The 27,410-nt window shown below is 37.2% G+C and overlaps 2 protein-coding genes across 3 annotated transcripts; one reads left to right on the top strand and one right to left on the bottom strand.

Moving 5' to 3' along the window:
- Window positions 1-1,377: 1,377 nt before the first annotated feature.
- Window positions 1,378-9,199, bottom strand: cct8 (chaperonin containing TCP1, subunit 8 (theta)). Of its 2 annotated transcripts, XM_066699853.1 has the most exons (16): window positions 9,045-9,199; window positions 7,671-7,761; window positions 7,175-7,254; window positions 6,669-6,818; window positions 6,363-6,543; window positions 5,994-6,055; window positions 5,768-5,905; window positions 5,454-5,632; window positions 5,172-5,238; window positions 4,783-4,870; window positions 4,497-4,612; window positions 4,150-4,221; window positions 3,893-4,057; window positions 3,490-3,609; window positions 2,468-2,584; window positions 1,378-1,677 (listed from the first exon to the last, which is right to left on the bottom strand). In XM_066699853.1, the coding sequence occupies exons 1-15, from the start codon at window positions 9,102-9,104 to the stop codon at window positions 2,477-2,479; spliced, it is 1,677 nt and encodes a 558-aa protein (XP_066555950.1). In that variant the 5' UTR covers window positions 9,105-9,199; the 3' UTR covers window positions 1,378-1,677; window positions 2,468-2,476. The 2 variants fall into 2 exon arrangements, with proteins under 2 accessions (XP_066555950.1, XP_066555951.1); XM_066699854.1 differs by lacking the exon at window positions 2,468-2,584.
- A 1,257-nt stretch (window positions 9,200-10,456) lies between these two features.
- Window positions 10,457-26,351, top strand: map3k7cl (map3k7 C-terminal like). Its single transcript, XM_066699849.1, has 5 exons — window positions 10,457-10,860; window positions 12,212-12,293; window positions 14,361-14,425; window positions 18,076-18,191; window positions 24,555-26,351. Exons 2-5 carry the CDS (start codon window positions 12,218-12,220, stop codon window positions 24,733-24,735), a joined length of 438 nt encoding a protein of 145 aa, XP_066555946.1. The 5' UTR covers window positions 10,457-10,860; window positions 12,212-12,217; the 3' UTR covers window positions 24,736-26,351.
- Window positions 26,352-27,410: the final 1,059 nt, after the last annotated feature.

The raw sequence follows: 27,410 nt of genomic DNA, 5'->3' as shown, positions 1-27,410 counted from the left end.
TTTGATGTTAAATCAACTTTTAACCCTATATAAATACTTTCTAAAGCTTGTGTAAAAGTAAGATAGTTTAGCTGTATTTTAAACTATATAGATCAGGGGTTCCCAATGTGCGGTCCTGGGGCCAAGTGTGGCCCTCAAGGATGTTTGGGGCGGTCCCCCAAAGCCAACCTTCAACCCCCCCTTTTCTGAACCTTTACTATATTTTTACACTTTCTGAAAATGTTCTGTTACAAATTGCACATGTAATTTGGGGAAAAATAAGTTCTAAATGTTCCCTGACAAACATATAGGAAATAAAAAGGTATGATTTGGGACCAATTTAATTTTCATCTGTGGTTCATTTTCTACTGTGGCTCCCATCCCATGCAACCTCCGGAAATTGACCCTCCATCACCAGATATTGGGAACCGCTGATATAGATACTTGTACTACAACTCTCAAAATAGTAGTAGGAAAATAGAGTAGGAAATGTCTAATGTAGCTGAAGAAATGAAAATGACACATGAGCTGCACAGGTTGAAGGTACATTTTTTTCAGTTGTTATATAAACCTGAGCAACATAATGTAGCGATTCAGAGGGGCAAATAACTGAACATACTTTAAAAGAAACAAGGTAAAGGGACTGGACAATGCATTAGTGATACTGTCCAAATCCTTGGCCTGCTCTTTTTGTCCATTATTGAATTATGGGATTTCAAAGTCCTAATTTAATTACATAAGATTTTAGGTTTGCTCACATGCATCCAGGGGAGGTGTCATAGGCTCATTGGACATTTCTTGCTGCTGCAGAATTATTTAATACATCAGCCTTTTTTACATTGATTTTGTTTTACTTAGGAAGATCTTAGAATACAAAATATATTAATAAATATGAGTAAGGGTCCTTAATTCTGTTTTACTGCAGGCTTGTTCTGAAATTCAAGAGCAATCATTTCAAATATTTCTTTAGCAGGAGAAAAACAACACCGAAGGAAATACATTCATGAAAGACAGAGTAGGGCCACATTCAGGCATTTCAGTTGACTTTTTCACTTTTAGACATCTGCTAAACAACCTAAAATATAACTTGAGCCACCTGTGGTATTGGGTTGTGTGACAAAACTGCTCATTTTAGAGTGGCCTTTTATTGGCCCCAGCACAAGGTGCACCCGTGGTTTAATCAGCTTCTTAATCCATCCACCTCAGAAGTGTGGCAGATCATCTTGCAAAAGCAGAAATGATCACTGACAGGCATGTAAACAGATGTGTGCATAGAATTGAGTGCAATTTGCAAGATTCCTGGGATCTTTAATTTCAGCTCATGAAACACGGGACATGTTTATATTTTTTGTTCAGTTTATGGCAGAAAGTCACATTAAAGAAGCCAAAAACCAACCCTGACAGCTCAAGTGCCTTTTATTGGGAGGGAAAAAAAAAAAAAAAAATGAAAGAGCCAGCCTTTAGAGCTTCATATCACAATGCATGGTTTTGTCCAAGAAACATGAACAGCAGGAAGTACATCAGATTAAATAAGAGGCAAACAAAAAAGGACTGTTAAATCAGTTGGTTTGTGTCAGTCCAAGTATAAACAAGGTCAACAAAGGGAGAGAAACTAGGAAGATCTTAATCTTGGTCTTCATCCCAGTCTTTCTTTCCTTGTGGGGCTTTGGGCCCACCTGCTGGTTTGGCCATGATGATCTGTGAAGACAAAACCCACATTACTGCATTGTTCACAAAAGGTAGCAGGCAGACACAAGCGCTGAGGAATCCAAAGGGCTGATGTGTACTGTTCAATGGCATTCTGAATTAAAGAATTTTTTAGATGTGTGTATTTTAATTCAACTCAAATATTAAGATCTAAAAAAAAGATTACATTGAGTCACTTGCCTCCTTTGGACATCTCAATCACAGAATGCCTGGCACCTTTTTAAGCAAAGTTATTTCTTAACCATGCAACATGCAAGAAATCCATGCATGTGTGATATTCAGTCAAGGCCACAACGCATCTTTAACCATATTCTTGACAAGTATAATGTTGTATTCTGTACAAGATCAAATCAAAAGGTATATCATTGAGAAGAAAAAAAAACTAATTGCAAGTATGCGACTTACTTCACCAAGGCAGATAAATTGAATTCTACATTAGATAAGGTAATACAATATACATTTCTTTCAAAAGAGGCCTTTAAATTAAAAAATGGTTAAGGGAGAACACAAATCACACATTTGAACAAAGATTGTAAGAGTTGAAAATGAAAAGGCTCATAATGTCAAAAAATATGTACAGTGCATCAAAAATCTGCTTCTGGAATCCACAGATGTGCTTTAAATTAGTAGGAGTGGATTAGTTTTAAGAGACTAATAGAAAAATCAAAATCCATGTTAGTAGTAACACTGTGCAGAATTATTCTAACACACGCAAAATGTGCTGAACTCCATTTCTCTGGGGTTCCATTCCTTAAAAATGCACTCCTGTTAATAGTGGCACCTTTCTAGTTTACATATGGGTGTCAAATTTATCAGGTTCATCTTCCCAACTGTCTTTGTCCCAGTGTCCTTGCTGTTTGGGAGCTTTGGGTCCACCTGCTGGCTTTGCCATAATAATCTGACAGATCACACAAAAAGGATTTAAAATGTCACTGGCAACATTCACTTTTTAAACATTCAAATGCAGATTACCTAGTACTGTACCTGACAAGAGGTTCAAGACAAATAGTGACTTAAAGGTAGGGTATGCAATCTTTTCCAGAAACATTTTGTTATACTGGTTGAAAGTCTCTTCACATTCTGATAGCAATCAATAATTTAAGTGGTCTAAATGTAAAACATACATCTTCTGTGGAAGGGACAGGACTAAAAAAAGGATCGACCAATCATTGCATTCGGTCCGAATGTAATGATAGGATGTCCTTCCTGTCTGTCAATCTATATTTGCATACCACTGCGTAACTTGTCCACAGACAATCACATCAGAGCAGGAACCTTGACGCTGTGCAGAGCGAGCGCGAGAATGGAAGGCGAGCCGCAGCTACTATTTTTAAAAACATAATAACCGTAAATAAGTTGTTTACGTTAATTATTATTGTAATGTCTAACCTGTGGAGAAGCCTCTGAAGCGAGCTCTATCCTTTCAAAACAAGCTTGCTACCTGCTGGCCTCTCAGGATTGCAAACCCTAGCTTTCTTTTCGGCTGGGGAACTATGGTAAAATCCTAATAGTAGTATAACACAGTAGCTGAAATATTCAAAGTCAATCACCAACTCTATTGAATAGTTTGGAAGATAACATTCGGCAAGGAACGATGTGACACTTGTGGCACGCTGAGGGGGGCAACTACACTTTTATATTGCCATCAACAGCGCCCCAAAGTAGGATTCAAAAACACAGGACAGTAGCACCAATGAAGAGCAGGAGCAGTGCCTGTCCTCCAGTTGACCATGACAGGTTGTTCATACATCCTTTACAAAAAGGCTTGCATGTTAAGTCTTTGAGAACCCAAATTCATCTTACTTGGTCAACTCTGAGCACTGTCACGGCTGCGTTGGTGGCCATTTTGATTCCCCAGTACTTCACAAGGTAAGGGTCCAGGATGCCAGCTTCGAACATGTCTTTCACGGCAGCACCTTCACCCTGTAGGTAAAAGGAAATCCTTACACAAGGAACCTCTGCAGAAAGTGCAACTTTTAGTAGCCACATTTTCACTGGCATCCCTGGCATGGGATCACACGGACAGAAAACAGGGAGGATGGCCGGCCTCCACCATATCGATCACACCCCAGGTTGCAGACTGGGGTAGCTTGCTCTGTTCTTCTGTCGCATCTTTTCACGACGTTAGACCTCATGACAATTGCTTTGCACTTTAATAAAAGTTGAGAAGCATCTCATGTCTGAAGCCACCCCTCTTCCAACTCACCTCGATGTCAAAACCAATGTTTTTGTTCCCCTCGTGATGCACCGCATACAGTTTGGAGATGAGCTCATTGGCCTTCACTCCAGAGTTTTCTGCCAGAGCACGGGGCACACATTCAAAGGCCTCTGCAAACTTCTTAATGGCGTACTGTTCTAGGCCTGGGCAGGACTGGAACACAAAACAAGAGTTAGGGAAGGCACTACAGACTAAAAATGGCTTTTCTATATATCCATGTGTTGTTTCCACCTCTGAAGACTTACCTCTCCATAAGAAGTGAGCAGCTTGGCCAGTTCAATCTCGGTTGCACCAGCTCCTGGCATGAGACGCTTATCCTGGGGAAGAGATGTAATTTAATATAAGTAAGAGCAAGTAATGTAAATATTGAACTGTATGGACATTTTAAGCATAGATTATCTGGCTTCACTTAGGAAAGGGCAGGACTGGAATCTGTAATTCATCAGCTGCCAATAAACAAAACAAGACAAAGTCCCAACCCTCAGGAGTCGTAGATGGGTGCCACACTCTGATTTATTTGTGATACAGACCAATTACACAACCTTATATAAAACACTGATGTACAGCTGCGCATCAGTTCTGCTATACATACCCGTACAAGAACTTTAAATGTGTTGACTCCATCGTCCACTGCCCGCTCAATATCGTCCATCAGGTTGTTCGTTGAGCCTCGGATGACGAGTGTAGAGATGGCACCATCCTCTTTTTCTACAAGGGAGAGGAGGAATATTTATAAAAACACACCTATACTTTAGTAGTCTTGGATAAAGGCATCTGCTAAACCTAACAGTAGTAATAAATAGACAAGAAAAAGCTCTCCATATTGTATCTCCATATTCAGCCAACTGTATCCAAACACTGACGTTCGCAAAGCTTACCATGTTTGAAGACAACCACCTGGGTGTCGCCAACCTCGTTCAGGTACACGCTGTCACAGTGCCCCATCTCCTCAGGGGTGGGTGGCGTCTGCAGACACACAGGAAGGTATGTCAGTCAGGATTTAGAACGACACAAATTGTTAAATTTTACACAAAACCCTCACTACTTGTGTACCCAAGAAAAAGCTGCAAGAACTCTGAATTCACTGGTTTTAAAATGCATCAGTGAGATTTCTGAAATGGATTACTATTTCACCATAGTGCAGTGTGTACCACTGAACTGTCCTGTTCATCAATTCCCTGTGCTATTACTGACATTTTTAAATCCTATTTTGAACTGGTCTGGTTTATGAGGTCGATAATATTCAACTAAGTGTAATGCATCTTACCAATCTGGGCAGGGCAACAGCTCCCAAAGTTTTGCACAATCTTCTTAAATCCCACTTAGAATTTAGCCTGTAGAAGAAAAAAGGTCATGTTGGAAACAGAATGGAAAACTAAAACCCAACAAAGGCTAGAGATGGTTGAGAACTCTATTCCACAAGATGTAATTCACTTATTTATGTATGCCTTGTATTAATGATATATAGACTGATAGCAAGCACCAAAAAGAAAACGAGTTCCACTTTCACATTGAAAATCTCCTTCACAGTACCACATCCATGTCTCACCTCACAACCATTAGCTGGTACTTGTTGGCATAGTGCAGGGCCATGTCTGCCACTTTGCCTCCCGTCACCACCACATTCGCTCCTGTGTCGGCGATGGCTTTGACCTGAGCCTCCATCATGTTCTCCTCTCCCTGGCTGAAGTTCATCAGCTCCTCTGCATTTTTTATCAAAACCGTTCCCTAAGAAGAATACAGATGCATACAGCTGCTAAGGGATATCTGAATAGATGATCTACTCCAGATGTTGACAACCTTATTTGATACGGACTTCAACAATAGGAAGGGGGACAAGAACACCTTAGGTCACAGACTTACCTTCGTCTCCATAATCATACAGTCAAATGGACAGGAAAACACTGCAATCTTTGCATCTTTGACAGATGTGATGTCGCCTTCGGTTTCTTTCTTGAACACCATTCCATGCAGAACTGAGGAGGCAGACAGTCCACAGCCCTGAAAAAACACAGAACTCCAGTTGTTTAACACAGGCACCGAGGCTCAATTTGCAATAAAACCTGGATTTATGGATTGAGAAACTTACCAAGATCTTACACACTCTGACATTGTCCACGCTGAAGTTACCAGATTCAGGAAAGATAGAAACTGCAAAAGAAAACATGTTCCCATTAAACAATGAGCAGAACTGAGGAAAATAATCACAACCTCAATCAATAACAATTTTTGTTTTTTTAATCAAATAAAACTAAAAAGAAAGGTGTGTTCAAGTGTGCAAAGAGGCAATTCTAATTATCACTTCTAAAAGCTGTAATTGTCGTGTTACAGTGATCCATAAATTTTGGAATCAAAGCGAGGAAGACATGGATTGATGGAATAGTTTATCTTCTGTGTGTCTAACCACAAAGAACTAAGATGCAATTTTTATAATGTAGAATAATAAAATGGCACTCACCACAAGCCTGTGCAATGAGATTAGCCAAGAAGTCTTCGTTGCCATACTGCTTGCTCATTACTGCAGGGCGAATCAGAGAGGTGACCTCTTCCAAGTCATGGAGGTTCTTGGCTGAGCAGCAAACACATTCTGGAAGAATTTCCAGAGCTTTCTTGCATGCCATTTCATAGCCCTCAATCACCTAAAGAAAAAAACAAAACAATTACAAAAAAACTGCTTTCACCACCTGTGTGGACTACACAAACTTGAAGGGAAGTCCAAACTGAATCTTTTCAAAATCATGGTGGTAGTTATTCAGTCCCTCACCTCAGATACGGAGAGCCCCATCCTCAGAAGCTCCTCAGCCAGTTCCAGCAGAGCCCCTGCGAACACCAACACAAAGTTGGTCCCGTCCCCAACCTCCTGTTCCTGCATGTGCGATGCCATCACGACCATTCTAGCGGCCGGGTGCTGAACCTGAAACACACATACAAGGTTTACTGTCATTCATTAGTCTCTCTCAATACACCACCATAACACTTGCCATGATTTCTTCTGAAAATTAAGGAAATTGAATAACTTTTCTTTCAGCAGTCTCTCAGGCTTTGTAAAACAAAATAATGCACCACATTTTCCAATCTTATTTAGATGTTCAACAAATCTATGCATTAAAAGGTCTACCGATTCAGCTCGGACATTCTGCTCAATTTCTGTTTCAAGTAAGGTTTTAAGGTTAGAGTCAAGAAAACAAATGGTTGAACCATTATCATTGTCTAGGAAAAAAAGCCACCAGGAATTAGATCCTAAGCTTAAAAGTATATGAAAAAGCTTACCTCAAGTTCACGTAGAATAGTAGCAGCATCATTGGTGACAAAGAGCTTTTCCAAATGGTTGATGACCATTTTGTTCATGCCTGAAGGAAACCCATACAACGTTCAGCCGTGACAAAGAACTGCCTCATTTCAATACAGAAAACTGATCTTTAATACTCCTTCCCTAATTTTTAATGTAAATATGGCTTCAAAGTATATTCATTTTCAAATACTAACTGTATGTGGTAACCAACGTTCTGGTTGACAAGTTGATTATAAATAAACAAGCGATTCATAAAATTGCGTCAAGTTCCCAGCACTCATTTGTGCACATTGGACGAGCAGAAATCAAATGAAAGTGTTCATGAAGGACTGAAAAAGTCCCACAATGTGTCTTGAAAACACAACTGATCCAAAAATGATTTCAGCAAATCAAAAAATGTACAGACTACCCCAGAGAGCTACTTCAATTTAACATAGTAACGGCTGAACTTCAGGAGAGGCAATCACCACCTACCATTTGGGCCGTAGGCAGTGCGTGTGGTCTGTGCCAGTTCCTTGCAGGCCTGAATGTTCCGGTAGACGGCCTCTTCCAACCCCGAGTAGTGCTGAAAAGAACAGAGGAAAATACATGAATAAAGGATTGATTCAAACAGACTGACTCAGAAACAGACCAGCCATTTAATTCATACCTTTCTGCATCTGCAGGTATTGACATTTTTTTTTGACTTTTTACTTATTTAAACAGTTGGGGGTTAAAGTACAGAATTGTACAAAGAAAATATTAAAGAAAACTCTTATCACACAACTTATAAAGTCACATTTAAATCGGATTGTTATTTCAATTAAGGTTCAATTATGTAAAGCAGATTTATATCTGGTCTCCCAATTTTTGTATATGTGTATATGGTGTATTCCTATACGCTGTAATTGAATTAATTGGAATGGAGAGTCATATCTTGCAGGGTTCATAATTCCCTTTCCTGTCTGTACGGTCTACAAAAGATCTAGAAAACGGTAGGATATGTTATGATCCTATCAATCTTTGCTAATGTTAGAATTGAATCAAACAATGCATTTTGCTGCTAGTGCTAACTGTTAAATGTTGAACTGCAATAACCCCCACAATGGCAGTTGTGCTGTCCATTCTCTGCCGGGCATTTTAACCGCCGCATCACAAAGCAAAGTTGACATCAGTTATTGTAATAAAAATGGCTACGCCCCATGGCTTTTATCAATAAATACCGTTATATACCCTACGTTTTGACACCGTAAGCGATTAAACTGATATTTATACAAAAAACCAATATGATGAATTACACATTTTAATTCCAGATACATAATCTCAACAGCGAGCCTATATATGTTCCTCTGTAAAAAGTAAAGCCGCGTTGCCACGTCCGTTTACTGTAAACAAATCACTCGCCCGTGTCCGTTTATTAAAAATACATCATCACTGATCGCAGTTTTAACAAAGACTAACTTCCCCACCTAACATCCCCATATATGGTAGACACGAACTGAATGAATGACTGGAATGAATACTACTAGGAGGCACATGTGCATTTCTGTATTTTGCTTTAGGGAATTATTACACAGTTGGGTATCTGTGCATAAAGAGATCAATAAGCAGAGTCGAAGAGTACGCTATATATATTGCTGGTTTCTGAAATAAGCTTTCTAGTAGCACGATGGCCTTATACGAGCTGCGGCGATCCACACAATAAGGCGAGCTGAGCGACCGCGGCCTACACCGGCTCTTCTAGAAGCGTCCACATGACACAGCACGCAGCCAGCGCATCCTCGGCCTTTCGTGCACAACGGCCTGCAAACGGACACTTATATAAAGAGACACAATTATCTGTAATGCGGACACATCATTACACTTTACCTTAGCACCATCCTTTAACATCTGGGCAAAGCCCGGAGCTTTCGGTACGTGAAGAGCCATGTCTGCGCTGTTCCGCTAACCCTGCGCCGGAGAGAAAGAGCCGGTGCGTGTGCGGGGCGTGGGCACAGTCGAGCTCCGAGCGGGGAGCGGGCAGGCGCAACACATCGATCACCGAGTCACTCATTACAGAAGAATAAAGGCGATCACAGCATCTTAATTAGGTGTTAGGCATTTTCACATTTAACATATATAAATAACACAGTTAATTGTGTTTTCTTATTATCTTATTTATTTTAAATATATCTAGTGTATGCCTTTATCTCCTATAACTGAGGAGACTGTAATCTCTGGAAGTGACAATATTGCAGGTTCTGTCATTCTCTCTAAATTATCAATCTATGAAAGCCTTGAACACATAGTAATTGTAACAAAGCCAAATAATTGAATAGTTGAATTGAGTAGTTAATAGTTTGGGTATGAAAAAAAGAATACACTGCCTCCACAATCTTCAGGGCTGCAGAATCATCTGGCAATTTATTTTATATGTAGTGCACTTTGAATCAATAGAATCTGCTAAGCTTTTTCATTTTAACAATTTAAAAACAATGTCACTTATGTCTAATTGATATTACAAAACTAGATTAATTAAGTACTGCAATTAAGGGCTAAACCAAATCAAAACTTTGACCCACCCACAAATCAACCCACAAAAAGTTGTACCCTATTGTGTTTTGATTTAAATAGTGCCTTCTAACAATACATTAAATTGTGAGAGGGTACAGATTTGTATCCAGTGGGTAGGTGAAAGTTTATATTCAGTCTCGCCATAAGTCTGGTCTAGTGGGAACAAACCCAAAAAACTGTGGCCCTCCAGGAAGTGAGCTTGAGATCCATGGCCTACATAAGTGGCTATTTCGGCAAATAACTGTTTCAAATTTGAGAACAGGTATCACATTTATGCTTGATGTAAGCTCATAAAGCAACACATCTGCTTTTTCTTTGTTTGTTTTTCCTCAAATTCTAGGCCCAATACATTATATACTAGCTTATCTGTCTGTGTGGGAGTCTGCATCACTTTAAAGCCAGCCATTTTGCTTGTATGATGAATAAGTCTTGATTAAAACACAAGCTTATGCCTGGCCCATCTTGAAAGAAGTCTTGATTTACAAGTTCTAAAAAAGTTTTTTCTCTAGCTGGCTGTTTCTCCTCTGCGCTGGGTGTCAGCGGGATTGTGAAACTTATTCTGCGGCCAAGTAATTAGCCAGCCTCTTTCTGGTACGCTGCATCATTCCACAGTTATTGCTACCCAGGCCGTGCATGGCGATGTCACTCAAAGCTGATTGGAGCTGGAGGCATTTTTCCTGTCTAGAGTCATGCCATCTGAGCCATTTAATTGGAGGCCGACTGACAGACAGAAGCACGCTGCAAACATTCTCCTGCTGCCAAACACTTTGTGTTTGTCTTGCAGGCTGTCCTGGTGGGAATACGCTAGGGAGGGAGTTGACAGTGTACAGTGAAGAGCATGCTTAGGGTTCCCTGTGAGGACTTTTCTCTCTAAGCACCATAGTGATTGCCAACAGGCTTCGCCCACAAAAGGAGAAGAAACACAACACACAGCACAAGAGGAGACAAAAGGCACTCTGGGAAAAAAGGCAGGTAGCAGCAGTATGCTATCCTAACTGTTTTTTTTCTGAGCACTGGGACCAGCTGTGTAGCAGGTGCCGTGTTATTGTCAACTCCTTTGTGTCTGTGGCTGAGAAAACGACACGCAAGTTTGGCCCTAGTTTCAACTCATCCTGCAACTTATTTCACAAAGGTAGGTGTGTGAGGTGAGCTCACTTATCTGTGGTGTTTTGCCCTCTCACCAGTAGGGCATTATTGTAATTCTTATTTTTGGTACGAAGGCATAGTGTAGTGAATGAAAATGTGTCTGTAGTGGGTGGCATCCGGAATGTTCTATACTGGGATGATGGGGGTGCTCCACAGACTGACAGACTTGTGAAGGAGGTTTGACTTTATTATCATGCCAACAAACAGCACTTGATCAGATAATATGTTTATTTTTGAACTCTGAAATCTGTAATTTCAGTTTTTGTTTGGGGGGGAACATAAATGCAGTACAGACATAGTGGTACTTTAATTTGAACAGTCCTCCTGTTTCTTCACAATTCCATGCTGTAATGAATAAGCAATACTTCAAGTTATTACAAAACCACAATAAATGACCAGATTACATTAAATAAACATAATTATATACATTAAACATAAAAACACAATGGATACATTACCACAATCTGTGATTCTTGGATGGATTTATACATTTATAATGTCAACTTTTAATCTATTAAAACTATTAATATTAATCTATTACAACTATTAAAATCTTACTAAATTCCTAATCCCAGACTCAGAAGAGATTTGATGAGAGACATTATATTCAAGACTTTGGTCAGATACTATAAAGGCTCTGGATCCTGAATGACAGTCAGTGATCGGTGAACTGTAGCTATTACATAAGTAGCGGGAATCCAGTGGCCCTGAAATGTCCATGGCAACTCTCTGAAAACAATCCTTAACCAACAGAGTAGGAATCATCTTACACTTATTTCTGGCTGAGATTGGGGCAGCGAACTGGCATTGAGAACATGCCTGACAATAGTCAAAAGCATCCTTGAGAATCCTTGGCCAGACAACACACACACGCACACACACACACACACATACACACACACACACATACATAAAGTATCCTGCTCAGGGTTATTTCTTTATGCAGATTATCTGCTTAAGGTAGTATACTGGTTATTGTATTCTGAAGGTCATTCCAACCCAGCATCAGAAGTACACTTTAATTTGGTTTTGTGATGTTTAATGAAAACCTGTATACTAATCAGGAAATTGAAATCATTCCAGAACCCTTAATCATGAATCATGGAAAAAGTTTTGAATGTAATGATTAAAGAAATGCAAATATTTCATCTAGAATTCAAAACAGTTGCAAATTGAATGTATTGTTCTATAGGGGACCATGACACAAACCTTCTGGATAACAGAATTTGCTTTAAATCTGATCCTTCCACTATCTTAGTAGACATTCATTCATTCTCATCCAAAAGGTATCTTAGTGTTTACCATCAATGTAAATTATTTTGTTTTTTCTTGTAAAGGGATAAATGATCACCACAACAAGGCGAGTATCTCCCGAGAAACCAGAAGTCAGAATAGCCTTCAGCCTAAATGATTCCAGAGGTAAGTTTGACAATATCATGATTCAGATTATGTATTCTGAAATCTCTGGTTTTTGACTTCTATGCTGTCCAAGTTTCAATACATGATTATATAAAATGGATATGTATGTTGTGTGGAATTAGCATAGTTAGGGAATCTACTGGATTTATGTTAAGACCAGTAGAATAGGGAGGAAATCAGTGGATGATGTCAGTAGTGGTTTTTTTTTTGATGGACATACAAAATAAGTATAACATTTGAAGCAAATCCTATCTACCTGTGCTGTAATTACAGATAGTTGTCCATATTCTTGTGAAGATATCTACCATTAAAAAAAAAGTTCTCAGAGTTTCTCAGAACAATGTGCAATGTGTTACTTTATGTTACTATGATTTTTTTAAGTTGCTGTGCTCATATCTTTAGTTGTCTGTTTGCTGTTTGTTTATTATCTGTTAATAATTACAGCCAAATCCTATCATATCCTTTTCAAATTGTGGTGAACACACTTTTACCTTTTCTTGTAAGTTAATATGCTTACTGTTGTGGTTATACATTTTCACCTTCTCTGGTTTAAAAAGGACTTTGCAGCCAAACAAAAAACTTGAAAGTGAAATCAATTATAGACTATATTATAATCTGTTATAGTTTTCTTCCTTTCTTTTCTTTTCTATGCAAAATTGATTGGAATCACACTGAAAAGCTTCCAGATCACTAAGTGAGGGTCCCTCTCTCTGAAGTTTAAATTTAATTTGGTCATTCTTTAGGGGGACAAGTGTTCTCTATTTTGGTAGGCTTTGGCATTTTCAAAACAAAATATCAAGCTAACTGCACAGTGGGACTCTCATGCTGTACTGCTGTCAAAGTGTTTTACAGCTATTCAGCCAAATGTTTAAAGAGCAGCTGCACAGCTGACATCCCGGCATCATATTTCCTCTTTAATACCTCTATGGTGCGTGATTCACTCATTTGCTTTTAGAATACTGACCTATATTTAAAAACATTTAACACTTCACCTGCCACTTGTGCTTGTTGGCGCTTTAACAGTAAGCCAGTGGGTGTTGTATACAAGCAAGCTGACCTCGTTCATGATTGTGGGGCAGGTGGTAGCAAACTAAATGTCAGGCCAGAAATGTTGACATTCTTCTCAAAACAATGTTGTTAAGTACGACGTCATTTACATAATTAGATAACAAAAAATCATTACATAAATCGAAGCACATGGTTGAATAGTGTTTTGAGCACACATTTTTCATTTGTGACCGCTGCTAAAGAAACGCAGATAACGAACAAGTAGATTCTGCCCACGAATGAGGTCACCATGCTCAGACATTTTGAATTCGCGCACATGCCTTTAACATGGAGAGTTTGAATGCTCTACTGACTGTAGGGAATTGACTGTAAAAGGCTCATGTATACTATGAACCCTGTTAAATATAAAGTAGAGAGGATAAATCGGCATTAAATACCCCTTCATCTGAAAACCCACTGACCTTTTCAAAAGAAAAGATAAAATAATTCTAAGTTCTAAACCTGTACTGGCCATTCTGTTACACAACAACAGTGCATCACCATTGATGCTGTGCAGTTTAGTGTACATCATTTGTTTTTCTAACCATTTATTCTATTGCAACATAAATTATTTTGATAATTCCTGTAGTTTTATTAAAAACAATTGGGAGTCAGCAAGTCCTTAAAATGGAGTGTTGTCTCACATTATAGAAGAAAATCTGCTTCTGTCAACAATTTAAATATTTTAATTGGCATTGTAATTCATTGAGGTCATTTCCTTTCTAAACATGTGATATAAATCTGCATTAGGAAGTATTGTACATTTACAGTATGAAAATGTCATGCGTCCCACAACTTTTTTGGACAATAGGAATATAGATCAAAATGTCCCTCTGTGAGCTCCAAGTTTGTCATGCCAGTGTCCTAAATACATCAAACAAAAGGATTTTAACTTATTCCAAAGGTCCCTAAGTGTAAAGCAGGCTACATTAAAAATGTTTTGAAAGTAATAGTTCCTTTTGTCCCTGGAGAGAATATGATTTCCCCTTAAAGTTGTACTTAATTTTCTGTTTCCTCTAGAGTTGAAAGATGCTGAAGACTCTCCTTTCCCATCTTCCTTTCCAGAACTTGAGCAGCAGTTACAAGTAAGACTTACAATCCCACAAGTAGAACTCCAAAGCAACATAAGAATAGCCACTTTATAACACTGACATAAGTACCTGACATTTTTGAGGAGAGGGTACAAGTGGTCCGAAATATGGGCCTAAAGCTAGAACGTACAATACACATGTAGGGGTCTCCAAATCTGGTCCTAGCAGAACTGCATGGTTTTCATTCCACTCCACCCCTCAGTTACAGAAGCAATCCAAGTACTGGCTTAAATAGTTAACATTCCCTGCGGGACCAGAGCTGGATACCACCGGGACAGGGGTAGAGTTGCCGAGGTAAAGTATTGCAGCACATATACTTTCTGGCCGAGTAATGTGTTCTGGTGCAGTGTAAGGTAAATAATAATGCAATAGTGACTTGAATAATCATGATTCACTACCATGTTTACAAAGCAAAACAGATTTTATAAATAAATAAATATTTCGACACATGCTAAAAAAAATGTTTATTTTTTAAGCCATTATTTCTTCTAAAAAAAAGTGTCAGTGCAGTGTGTAATATCATTGGTCTACTATATCTGGAAACTATATAGCTGAAACAGCGTTATTAAGAAGTATTTATTATTCTAAGAGTTAAACTAATAACAACTAATAACACTTTAATATGAGAGCTGTGTGCTCAAAATAGTTGTATTATATTGTGTGTTGACTTGAAATTCATTGGTTTTAGTCATTCATTAGAATCATAGCCAGATATGTCAGAAGGTAGGGCCAGAACTAATGATGTATTGCTTCCCATTTTTAATTTGCTGCCAGTGGGCAGTGTGTTCCTCTCATTCCAATGGCAACACCATTAGCTTAAATCACAAAAACAATCAATCTTTATCTGGAATTCACATGGGGACGAACAATTTAGTGGTGATAAAATAATATGTTCAAAATAAGCACCATCAATAACTTATTTGGCACAACAACACCATATACAACTGTATATTTCTAAAAATATGTTCCATGCAATACGTTTGTTGCATGATAAGATCATATGAGCTTGTCCTCGTGAAGAAATTGAAAAACAACAGTACAAAATGCGTTTTATATAGTTATACTGTAAAGCTGTAAATATCGTGTAGAGCTTAGATTATACACTTAGATTCACACAATCACCTTGGAAAAAGTTGTATACCAAATTAATAAACAATTTCATTATTATCATATGCATCACATGTCTGAAACTACTTCAAATTAGTTTGTTTTTCAGCTATTTTCAATAATGCATAGATAGGAAAGGTTAAACCAGAGAATCTTAAATCTGGATTTGTCATGTGATGTGGATCCATATCCACCAGGGGGCACCAAATACACAAAGTACATTAATAGTGACAGATTCTATCGGCAGTGAAGTAAATCATTTAAAGTGCTATAGTAGCAACTGGGGGTTGCACATGATTTGCTGTTTGTTGGGTGACAAAAGACAAAATCTTCCTTTTGGAGTCCCGGTCAAATCAGGGGTGAAAACAATCGGTCATACATTAACATTACAATCCAATTAGTAAATTATGATGTAGGTTTATGACAAATGTGACACTTAGGCATATTATATAAATATTTGTATAAGGCTTTTTTTTGTCAAGGTGTTATTTCAAAGGATATTGTTCCAGATACATCCTATGAATTACAGACTATGTGACTCTCAGGTCATGTCACCATACACTTGCTTATTGGACTTTACTACTATGCCCATCCACAAAACAAGTATGTCAAACTCTAATAAGTCAATCATTAGAGAAGGTACAGTTAAAGATTATTTTCCAATGGCTTTCAAATGATCTTTTTACAATTAATAATCTTTGTTGGGAAAAAAAGAGTGGCATGAATTTGGAGGAACAAATCTGAAGGAAACTTTATAAACCATTGTATATGCAGATTATGCTTAAGTGACAGATAAAGAGCAATAAAGACACCAATCAAAACACATTATTCTTATTATGGGTGCATCATTGTCTCCTGTACATTATGCCTGAAACCTACTTTGATTGGTTCAGTTTAACCAAACTTTCTGTGCATCTCAGAGCACTGGATGGTTAGGGAAACTGAAGTGGAAATCCTCTGTGCAATAAAATATCCGATAATATATAAGATAATATGTCAGATAATATGTCACATATTGCCCTCTGTCTGACAGATAGCTCTTTCATAATTTATATTTTACATTTTATAAATTAAACATCAGACTTTTCCTTTTTGGTAAAATCAGGAAATTAAACACACATTACCAACACAACATTTATTAAGTTCCAATAATAATACAAAATATTAGTACATTACCAAATAAATTTCTAACCGGTTAACAGCCTAAAGGAATGTGGCTTTACACCACACTGTTTATGATAATGTACCATTAGCTATTTATTTTAGTTTTTTTTACAGAAGTTGTCTTAAAGGGAAATGCATTCTTAACTTGTCTGCTCTGTCTCATACTGAAAGCAGAAGTAAGGACTGAACAACTCACGAGAATTGGCATTGATTTTCCACATTTTGTAATGGGTTTGTGTGTCCTATTGCACTTCCTATACGTGCTGTTCTTTTGAAATACACATATTTAGAAAAGCTATACACAGCCATACATTTCTTTTTGTGTAATTGTTTTGCAAGGTCAGCATGAGCATTTTCAACTTTTGTGATATTTCTTACAAAAAATTTATGTAAAGAACTGTATGTATTACTTAAGCAGTATTAGCTTAAAAAGTAATCTAAAATATTAACATATCTATGTTAAAAAAGGATTGTATGTTTAAATGTATTTTTTCAAAGTATTTCTATAATATACTTCCAAAACTAATGTTTTTCAATGTAGGTTATCATTATAACTACACAGATACCCTGCTTCATGGTTCAGTTCAACTATAGCTTGTCAAACCTTTATTTCAAGGTTTTCCAAAATTAAATTATTGAATTGAGTTACAGATGACTCAGTTGTGAACTGAAAATGCAACAGTTTCCTGTATATGTGATGTCTTTTATGTATGTCTCATGGGCATGTTTCTGAAAAAATTATTTGATATGTTCATATCAGCCATAAATGCCTTTCGTGAGAGACACACTTTTTAAAAACTGAATTGTATCCTTTCTCTTTCTCCCCACCGTTTTGTAATGTTTGACCTAATTACGTTTCCTCAAGAGAATTGAAGAGAAGAGAATTGCCTTTTTTCAACATTTAAACAACATTTAGATTGTAAATTCATTTCTCTCTCTCTCTCTCTCTCTCTCTCTCTCTCTCTCTCTCAATTTGATATTCTTTATTTGTCATGTCAGCTTCAAACCTGTGCCACCAAAGTGCTCTGTTCTGTTTTGTAGTTTTAGAAAGCCTGCCTGCTTGCTGTGTAGCAATCATGGTGTAGTTCTCAAGCTTTCAGTGTTAACTAGCTCAGCCAAGTGAAAACAGTATGCCGTCGCTGTACGGGAAGCAGCTTACGTAAGCAGTCATAGCAGACTCAAGCGCTGAAAGATGGCTGTCCCTCGTTGATACTCCCCGCGCCTTATCACATTCTTGCCAGATGTTAATTTGGAATTGCTTCTAAACATGCTCCCCCCCAACCCCCCCCACCCCCGGACAAATCTGCTGTTCATGTGCTCATCCCTATCTTTACTCATGCATGCAAACTCATTTCTTTTTACATTTTCTACAGCCATTGCCTCCATGTCACTCATCAACGGAGTCTATGCAAGTCTACAAGGACCACTGCAAAATGGCTAAGGAGTTCCATGATGTCAAAAAAGAGATTGCTCTGCTGGAAGAGCGCAAGTAAGTTACATGAAAGGAGACTCATGTCCTGTTTGGCATCTCTTTTTAGAAACATCAGAGTTAAAGGGAAGGTATATTTTTTTAATGGTTTGCTGCTGCTATGTAGAGAAGAGGTTTTCCTGTAGGACAGGGGTGGCCTGTTTGCAACCCTGTTCTTGGAGCCATAATCCTGCAGGTTTTCCAGGTCTCTCTAAATCACCAATCATTGGATACCTTGAACACAGGGATATTTTGCCTAATTAAGGCCTAATTGGTTAAATTAAGCAGTTCATGATCTAGATAGAACAAAAACCTGTCAGCTCTGCTGCTCTCCAGGACCATGGTTAGCCACCCCTGCTGTAGGATGTTCATATTAAGTGTCTTTTTTATGGTCTTTTTTATGTTTTAAAACACAACCATTATTTAGTCTAATTCATTTTCATTTCAGTTAATTTAGTCTGCAACTGCTTGATTTTAGTCATAGCCTCATCCATTTGAGTTATAGAAGCATCTCGGTCTTGGGATATAAAGGAGTCAAGCTTTGTGTTCAGTCTTTTGAAACTCTGAGAAAAATCAGTATGCTTAATTTGTACTCAGAAAATAAAATAAATAACTAATACAAGTTTTAGGAAAAAGGTTTATGCATTTTTCTTACTATTCAGTTACACACATCTAGTACCTCCAAGAATAAATTAACTTTAAAGTTTTTAACCCACGGATGCATTCTGCAATATTGTTTAAGTTAAACCAGTGCACCAAAACCCCTGCCACTGCCCCCAACCAGCTAAAGTCAATAAAACATTTGCAGGAAGAGCTATATTTTAAAACAGACTACTGTGTACATTAGGGAATTTCCAGATTACATCATTATTTGTCCGTTTTAAACGTGAAAGAAGAAGAGGGAAGTACGAATATCTCATGGAACAAAGGGCATTAAAATGTAAAGTTATTTAAATAAACAGCAAATGTTCAGTTGTTTAACACTTTAAACTCCAGTTTGGGACTAGGGCAGTTGTCAGCAACCTTGGTCCTGGAGGGTTATAGTGTCTTCTGATTTGTCTTCCATTTCATCTCTCAATTACTTGAACTAGATTTCTAGCAAATCAAATAACATTGTGGCAATATTTTAATAAAGTCAACACAGAAAAATATAATGTTCTAGCAAAACACACATTTGCAGCCATTAGAGGAAGTTGTCAAAAGATTGTAAAATGGTGTGATTACATTTATATCATTTCTTTCCAAGCCCAAAATATTTAAAAATACATAAATACATAGGAGGAAATGTTTATTTGAGTAAAATTATTTTATTTATTAAATAGACTGTATTTCTACATGCATTCAAATGGACCCAACAAACGTGCAGACAACAAGAGAACAATAATGACAGTGTCTAGTCAGGGGTAGTATGTTTCTACAACATATTTCTGATGACATATTTGCCAGAAGCAAACAAGAAGAGAAGTCATTAAGGGCTGTGGAGGGAGATGGGAAGGGCAGGGGTAATTCAGTGAGTAAGTCATTTTTTTAGAAACCTGAATATTTCCATGTATACTTCCTTTGATCTCATTATATCTTCAAGGCAGGCTACACTAGTTCCCCTTATCATGGTGATGTGGTTTTCAAACACATTATAAATCATTAGACACAAAGGACCATTTACAACTTTTGCTATACAACTTTTATTTTGTTGCTCATGTTGTTTAAAACATACATGCCTGTTGGCACATATCTAGGGTTTAAGGTCTAGAGTTCAATTTATGTCCATCTCCCCCTTTCATTGTAGAATAAAGGAGTTTCAGTTTACCTGTGTCCTTCAAAGTTTTGTAGCATTCTTTGCTTTTCTGCTACTTCTGGTTTGCCACTACAGCAACATTAATTGAAGGGAAGTGGGTTTCATGAAACAGAACTTTATTAAACAGGATAACTGGAGCAACACTCCTATCTACTACTGCTATAAATCTAACTCCCGATCTCCACTCTCTTACCTAGAACAAACTAATCCCCACTAACAGTAATACACACAACACATGAACTGCCCCACCCCCAACACACAGACAGACAGACCTAACGCAGTCCCATATACCCACAGTCCCAGATCGCTATGGTATGTTCCAAACGCTATCAGACAAGTAGTGAAATGGCTAAAAAAGCAATTTCTTGCTTTTCCACAGGTGCATTCTCCAATATTAAAAATGACATGTTATATGCGCTACAGCTGAATAGATGTATGAGACAATAGAATAGGTTCAATCTACCATGGATGTGGTAAGGCAATCGAGTTTAAGTATGAATGTGGGCTTTCACTTTATCAGAGCATCTGATGTTGGCAAGATGCTGCATTTCCATTGTGAAATATTTGTTTTTCTTCCTTTCTTCTGGTTTGGTATTGTGGATTTCTGTCTTGCAAGGCTTTAAAACTGGTATACTGAAAGAAGATATGTTAAGATTAGTGTCAGGCCAGGAGGTACCTTTGACTCATGTTAAGAATTATGTGCATCAGGGAGGCATTGTCAAACTGTGTGATTTAAGTGTCTCTTCCCTTATCTATGCATTAGCCTGGGATCTGTCCTCCCTCAAGAAATATCTTCTGATTAGTTTGCTTAAAAGATAACAGAAATTATTTAATTATAACCACATTTTTGTTTACTTTTGTGTATAAATGTCAGTCTTTTTGTATCGAGCCAGAGCAACTTTGTATCGCTTCGAAGCATTTTTTTGTTCCTCCCCATGCTGCGTGAGGGCTGAGTTTCTTCCACATTACCATGGCCAGAGCAGAAGCTCCGAGAAGGTCAAGCACAGACAGGTTAAACTGTATCACAACACATTCAGGAGAACATAAAACCATAGGAAAGGTTACAGTCAGGAGGAGGCCCAGTTTCCTCAATATGGTTTGCAATAACAAATTGATCACAAACATTTCATCCAGCTGTTATGTAAAGGGATCCAGACATTCAACAACTTCAATATTGCACAGAATGATTTCATTATTTGCTGGAAATTGCTATCCATAAAATGTTGTTGTTTTTTGTTTTGTTTTTTTGCTTTGAGGATTTAAATATAAAAATACTTTACTGAGCCAACTGTTTCTTCTTCTTATTATTACTATCTTGAACTTTTTTAGTAAGTGGTAATTAATCAGGCTTTTCACTGTATATGTTATTAAACAAAACCCAAGTCTTATGAGCTTTGGATTGCAGGTGTGTGCAGAAATTGCTCTGAGGAAAATTCAAACAGCTGCATTATGTGATGATGACATTTCTGGCATAGACAGTGTGCGATGCTTGTACATGTTCACCTACAGCCAAGTTTAAATAAACTGACTGGCCATAGAAATGTTTGATATCTTCAAAAAGAGACAATATCTATAGCATCACAGGCTGTTTAAAAGGCAAGATGAATGTTGTTTGATTGTTTGACACAGTTGATGCAAACTGATCAAACTCTATAAAATATATTCACTTTCTTCTGAGCATGTTATAAAAGGTGTAATAACAGTGGATTTATCACCTTAAGAGCAGCTGTGGCAATCCCCATGACTGGGTTAAAAGCAGGATCATGAATAGACTCATAATCATGTGTTGATTTAATCTGAGCCACAATGGAAAACAATCCAAATTTTAAATAAAGTAGACAACAGATGACAAAAAGGGCAACGTGTCGAAAATAGATGCAAATATTATTTAAAAAAAATCTCACTGCATTTCAGTCTATTTTGTTACACTCAAAACTCGGGGGCAAAAGCAGGATATAGGTGTTGACAGAGGCATACATAGAGGAACCGTTACAGCTTTTAAAAGTTTGTACGTCATGAAACTGGAACATGTCATGTCAAAACTTTCACTTGAAAATAGGTGAATACTGTGTCTCTATTTCATATTTTTGCTTCAGTAATCCAGTTCCCAGTGTGAAAAATCACCCACAATGTAGGCTAATATCCATAAAAACCATTATAATAGAACTGCAGTTTTTCATCTCCTGTATTAGGAAACAGACATAGCATTGTTCTTTTGGGATGTAAAATAAGGAATAATAGCAAACCCTCCTCTTCACTGTTAAGCAAATGCTTTATTTTAATTTGATTTACTGTGTGTGGACAGTAGATCAATAATAATACAATGTATTTTATAATTTGAGGTTCATTCCATGGTAACAATATAAATTTAAAAATATATCATTCTACCTAAATAGGCATTGTTTTTCATTACAATTTTAGTGCAGTATATCCTGTTTTTGAAAACAAAAAAGAAATATTTCAAAGTAAATATCATGATCACTTTCTATTCCATTTTAGAGGTTCTCTACATCTGAATGTAGGACCAAGAAACTATAGTTATCTTAAGTTCAGAATATATTTAGCTGGATTAAATGTCCTCAGTGGAGGAATATGACACCTTAAAAACTAAAATAAATGCATGCTTGCTTTTGGGTTAAATATGTACAACTCTACCCCGCTATAACATGGTTTTTGGGGGTCAAAAAATCGTACCGTATTAGAAGTGAAGCCACATTCTGCAAATCAAACTTGCTTTGGCCTCGAGTATTTCCAATATTAATAGTCAGCAAATTAATTTTGTTAGAGCTAACAAGCTTTATGCAGTAACTAAAATGGGTAAATTCTCTTTAATTACAACACTTATTTTATAAGCTTTCGTAAAAGAACACTGGTACTAAACACAGCTAAATCTAACCATGTGGGCTTGGTTTTATTATTAATCATTTGGTCTGTGGGTAATGCTTAGGAAAATGCAAATTTCACAATGGGCCGGATTAAATCCAAACTTTGACCCACCCGCTAATAGAAAACTACAGAACTGTACTCAGTTGTGGCTTCATTTTCAGTAAGATGCCACTTTCTTCTAATCAGAACTGTAACTGCTATGATGTACAAGTATTTAGATTTCTATTAGCGGGTGAGTGAAAGTTTTGATTTAATCCGGCCCAATATCAGAAAACACTTTTAATTACAGATCCTTAATTATCCTGTTAAGTAATATGAACTACTTTAAAAACCATGGTACAGTTCATTTATGATTTTATTTAGTGCTAACAAAGTAAATTCCATATCAGCAAGTATGTTTTCTACAGAGGCGGTACAATGCTTTGAAATACAGTGCAAGTAATGGGTGCATTTTCTTTTTATTAACAATGTACAGCTTTCAATTCATTACAAGATGGGTCATTTAATTTAGCCAACACTTCTTGCTTTGCTTGCTCAACTAAGTTATCTTTCTTCTGATGCATCATGACTTAGCATTTACACCTCTTGGTGCAATGTGAACTGTGTGTTAGGCGCCACACTAAACAAGAGCTCTCTGAAAACATAGTGGTATCCACTTGTGTTATGTGATCACACATTAATGTTCCTGTTCCCATTGCTCTTAAATTTGTCATTCCTTACTTGAAAACAATGTATTAATTGTTAAAGCTTGCTGCATGCTGTCCAATGGATGTCCAATTCTGTATGGAAACCTTTCTATGTTTACAGCACCATACTGCATAGTACCTTTTAGTGCAATATAAATAATTATTTTCAAGTACAAAAGTCAATGTTTCATGAGCTTTTGAATAAGGTTTCTTAGTGATGCTGTGAAATGCAGTGTCACTGTGCACAATCTTAAACTCCGTTACAGAGATGCACTGAAAAATGCATTTAAGTGTCGATAGTTAGGATAAGGTATAGAGATTCAAGAAAGAGAGAGAGAGAAATAAAATATTCCTGTCTTGCCACAATTGTGGGTAGCTTTGTTGCAACTCACCCAATGCTGTTTTTTCATAAAATAATAAAGATTGCTTGGTATGTGTAATAACAACTATTCACAGTCGAGGCTGTTATCCAAAACAACTTACACACTAGAGGTTAAGCAGGAAACAACTGCAGACTCGCTGACAATATGGCCTCAGGACGGAGCACAAAGACGTTAAGTTATGTTAACACACAGTGCGTCAAGGCAGAGATAGGACACAGACTGTGAATCTTCTAGTATCACACTTCTCTTGTCACTACGACAACCTTTCTATGTCATGTTTCTGCTATATTTTGTAATGCATTTCTTTTTAAATGTATTGCTTTTGGATGGCTTTAAAAATCCTGTTGCAAACTTTGAATGTCATATTTGTATCCATACACACATTGTTTAAAATATAACATTCAGTGAGGCTTGGAGAACATTCAAGGGACACTTCTTCACACAAAATATCATGGGGATTTGGGACTTCCCATACAGGTTTTTGGAACCACCAAGAAACAGTTAGATGAGAACCTTGGATCATTAAGCTACTAAAAGCCAAATGTTTGAGATGGGTCTAATAGGCTTCACTTTCTTCTGTTCATTGGCTCTTCGCAAATGTTCTGTTCCTTTAACTGTCTGTCCCATTCCCTAGAAAAGAGCTGATTGCCGAACTGGTTGAAGATGAGAAGGTGAACTTGGAGGTTGCCCAACTGGAAGAGGAGTTCAGGGAGCTGACCGAGGAGAATCAGACTCTGATCACGGTCCACAGCCAACGTAGTGAACAGCTGGAGAAACTCCGAGTGCTGAACCAAAAGCGTCAGGGATCCTCGTGACCCCCTCACAATGGGAAGTTTAAGATCAGCCACGGCGAGTGGGATAGTTGTGCTTGCAGAGAAGCGTAACTTCGCAGTGTGACCTGGTTCCTACTGCTCTTTGAGTGTGGCCAACCACTGCAGAGGTCAAGGAGATAGCAGTACAAAGTATAGGGGTAGATGGTACCCCTCTGTTGGTCTGTTGAAAATAAGAAAACTGCTCTGAATGTACTGATCTATGTTATCCTTATGGGGGTCTGCTTACAAAATGTTGAAATGTTTCTATTTGAATTTTGTCGTAATAATTATGAGACAAAGAAGGAGCATGATTAAAGACCTGAATATCTCTCTCTATATATTTATAAAAAAGTTAATTTTCTAAAGTTTTTTTTTTTTCATTTTTGTGTTGCTTGTTTACTACGCACCATTTTTCTTTAGTCCCCAGCTTACTTTTATTTTTGTTGACTGCTAAGAAGATAAGAAGTCAACAGGAGCTTAAATGGTGTATTTCTAGAACACCATACTGTCATATAATGTTAAATCCATATTAGTGTCTTTAGTATCAGAAATAGAAGTACTTTAGTGCTTTGAGGCCATTGGTGCCTTTCTCTTCACTGAAGTCTGCTCCTTCAACAATAGTTTAGGTTCCTTGTGGGGTCTATTTTCATTTGAAACATTTTACCTGAGCCAAGTGAAGACTCTTTTCTCACAATGTCATGCGAGTGACAAGTTAATGTTATGAGTTAATATTAATATTACACCAGCAGGGCCAAACCCCCGTCTTGTGCTGACATTTACCTGAGAGAAGTTCACCAGGAACCCCTAGATTGCCTCGATAAACCTCGTTTGAATTTTTTAAAGAAAAGTGTTCTGTTTTTACAATAAAGTGGGGCTGTGTAAATGCCTCATGCTTAGTTTGTAATTGTTTGTTTTAGTGCAATTGCCAATGTGCTCTTGCAAATGTTCCTCTCTGTGAATGCGGTCATTAGTTATGGAGCTAATACATTTCAGTTATTTTCCATTTGTCAGGGCTCAAGACCATCAAGAGACATAGACTTTTCAGAGATCTGTGTAACATGGCTGTGCTGTTGTGGATAGAAAAATATTTCTGTATAAGCGTGGGTGAGTTTCATGTTCTGCCCCTAATACACATGTGAAAATGCCATACACCCCATCTTCCTCTTTTCTTGTTCAGCCACAATTGTTATTTTTTTTCCAAAACTAACCACCGATAGAAACAGCCTATACTAATGATGTTTAGAGGATATAAATCAAAATGAATTGTGTTCATTGTGTGCATGCTGAATGACTGGAGGCATTGAAAAAACTTCTAGAAACAGGGTTAGCAAAATGGCTCTAATAGCCTCCTATCAACTACAATCTTTCTTAGCATGTTTTTAATAATGGAAATTGATACTAAATAGTACTATTAACCATAATTGCTAGTACCAAGATAGCCGAGTCTAACAAAGGCCACGTTTTCAGGCAAGTTTCACTTGATGTACTATTCTGAATACAGTATACCTCAGGTTCAGGAAGGGAAACTGAAGTCTGACATGCTTTGAACAGCACCAGTTTCCACAGTAATTATAATTGAAGACATGACAAATAAATAATGATAGTAATATTTGAAGAGATTTAAATTTTTTGTCTTTTTCTGTCCATGGGTATGCTTTTAGTCACGCTTTATTTTACATGGTTTTGCTTTGACGATTTAATCGTGCCACATTCAGCACAAATGAAACTCACATTAAAAAATATGACTTGCAAAGTCACTAAATAGTTTATTTGGAACATTGTATTTATTATGTATTTAATTTTGAAGTCTTCATCTCCATGTTAATTTGAATCACTGAAAGTAAAGTGGAAAAATATATCCCAAATAAAATAAACATTTAATTGCCATGGGAATTCCTAGCAGTATTGCTAGCAAAAACTAAGAAATACATAGATAAGAAATACATAATAATAATATAATCAAATATTAATGGCAAGTACTGCTAGCAATAAAAGCCATGAGAAACAAATGTACCTTAAGCTCTAAAGTTCAGTAGAGTCTGCCACATTAATAGATCTCAGCACCAGAAAACAAATAGTTTTATAAATTACAGAATATTAAACAAGCAAGAAATGGAATGACAGGAAAAAGTGCAAGACACAGACTAGTACAAGATAAACGATTTTAATTTTTAGTAAATATAAACATAGCAAATATATATTGATAGGGAGTAATTTGTTCTCTCGATAGATAGGCAGACAAGGAACACTTAGGATTCAATTTATTAGAATAATACCAAAGTAGTTCATTCAACAATATTGAAATCTAAATCTAAAGTTGTCTAACAAAACACACTATCATATAGAAGATTACTCCCTTTGGTTGTTGAGCAACTACTTTGACATCAATGAGGTTACTAAGGTGTCCTAAATCAACTAGACAGAAACTGTAAGGCACCTGGCCTCCTTGGCTTAATTCACAAAGCTGAAATTCACACATGGGTTACACAGTCTTAGTGCAACAGTAATACAAATAGACTATGCTTCGGCATTGAGACAGGGCAGTGTCCCACATCAATATAGATATATAGTGGTATAAATCTAACACCGTTCAGAAAGAGATTCATGAGTACATTCAGAACTGAAGTTAGATGTGCATGTAAAGTACCATCTTAAAGGGAATGACATGAGTGCAAAAT

The sequence above is a fragment of the Amia ocellicauda genome, chromosome 3 (assembly GCF_036373705.1).
Source record: "Amia ocellicauda isolate fAmiCal2 chromosome 3, fAmiCal2.hap1, whole genome shotgun sequence".
Lineage (NCBI taxonomy): Eukaryota > Metazoa > Chordata > Actinopteri > Amiiformes > Amiidae > Amia > Amia ocellicauda.
Note: the sequence above shows the minus strand (reverse complement) of the source record. Positions and strands in the feature narration are given on the sequence as shown.

Coding starts and splice junctions, on each gene's coding strand:
- cct8 (XM_066699853.1), bottom strand. CDS start 9,104: ATGGCTCTTCACGTACCGAAAGCTCCGGGCTTTGCCCAGATGTTAAAG. Junction 7,255..7,670: donor CACTGCCTACGGCCCAAATG/GTAGGTGGTGAT, acceptor GGTTTCCTTCAG/GCATGAACAAAATGGTCATC. Junction 4,058..4,149: donor TGCTCACTTCTTATGGAGAG/GTAAGTCTTCAG, acceptor TTTGTGTTCCAG/TCCTGCCCAGGCCTAGAACA.
- map3k7cl (XM_066699849.1), top strand. CDS start 12,218: ATGATCACCACAACAAGGCGAGTATCTCCCGAGAAACCAGAAGTCAGA. Junction 12,294..14,360: donor CAGCCTAAATGATTCCAGAG/GTAAGTTTGACA, acceptor TGTTTCCTCTAG/AGTTGAAAGATGCTGAAGAC. Junction 18,192..24,554: donor GCTCTGCTGGAAGAGCGCAA/GTAAGTTACATG, acceptor CCCATTCCCTAG/AAAAGAGCTGATTGCCGAAC.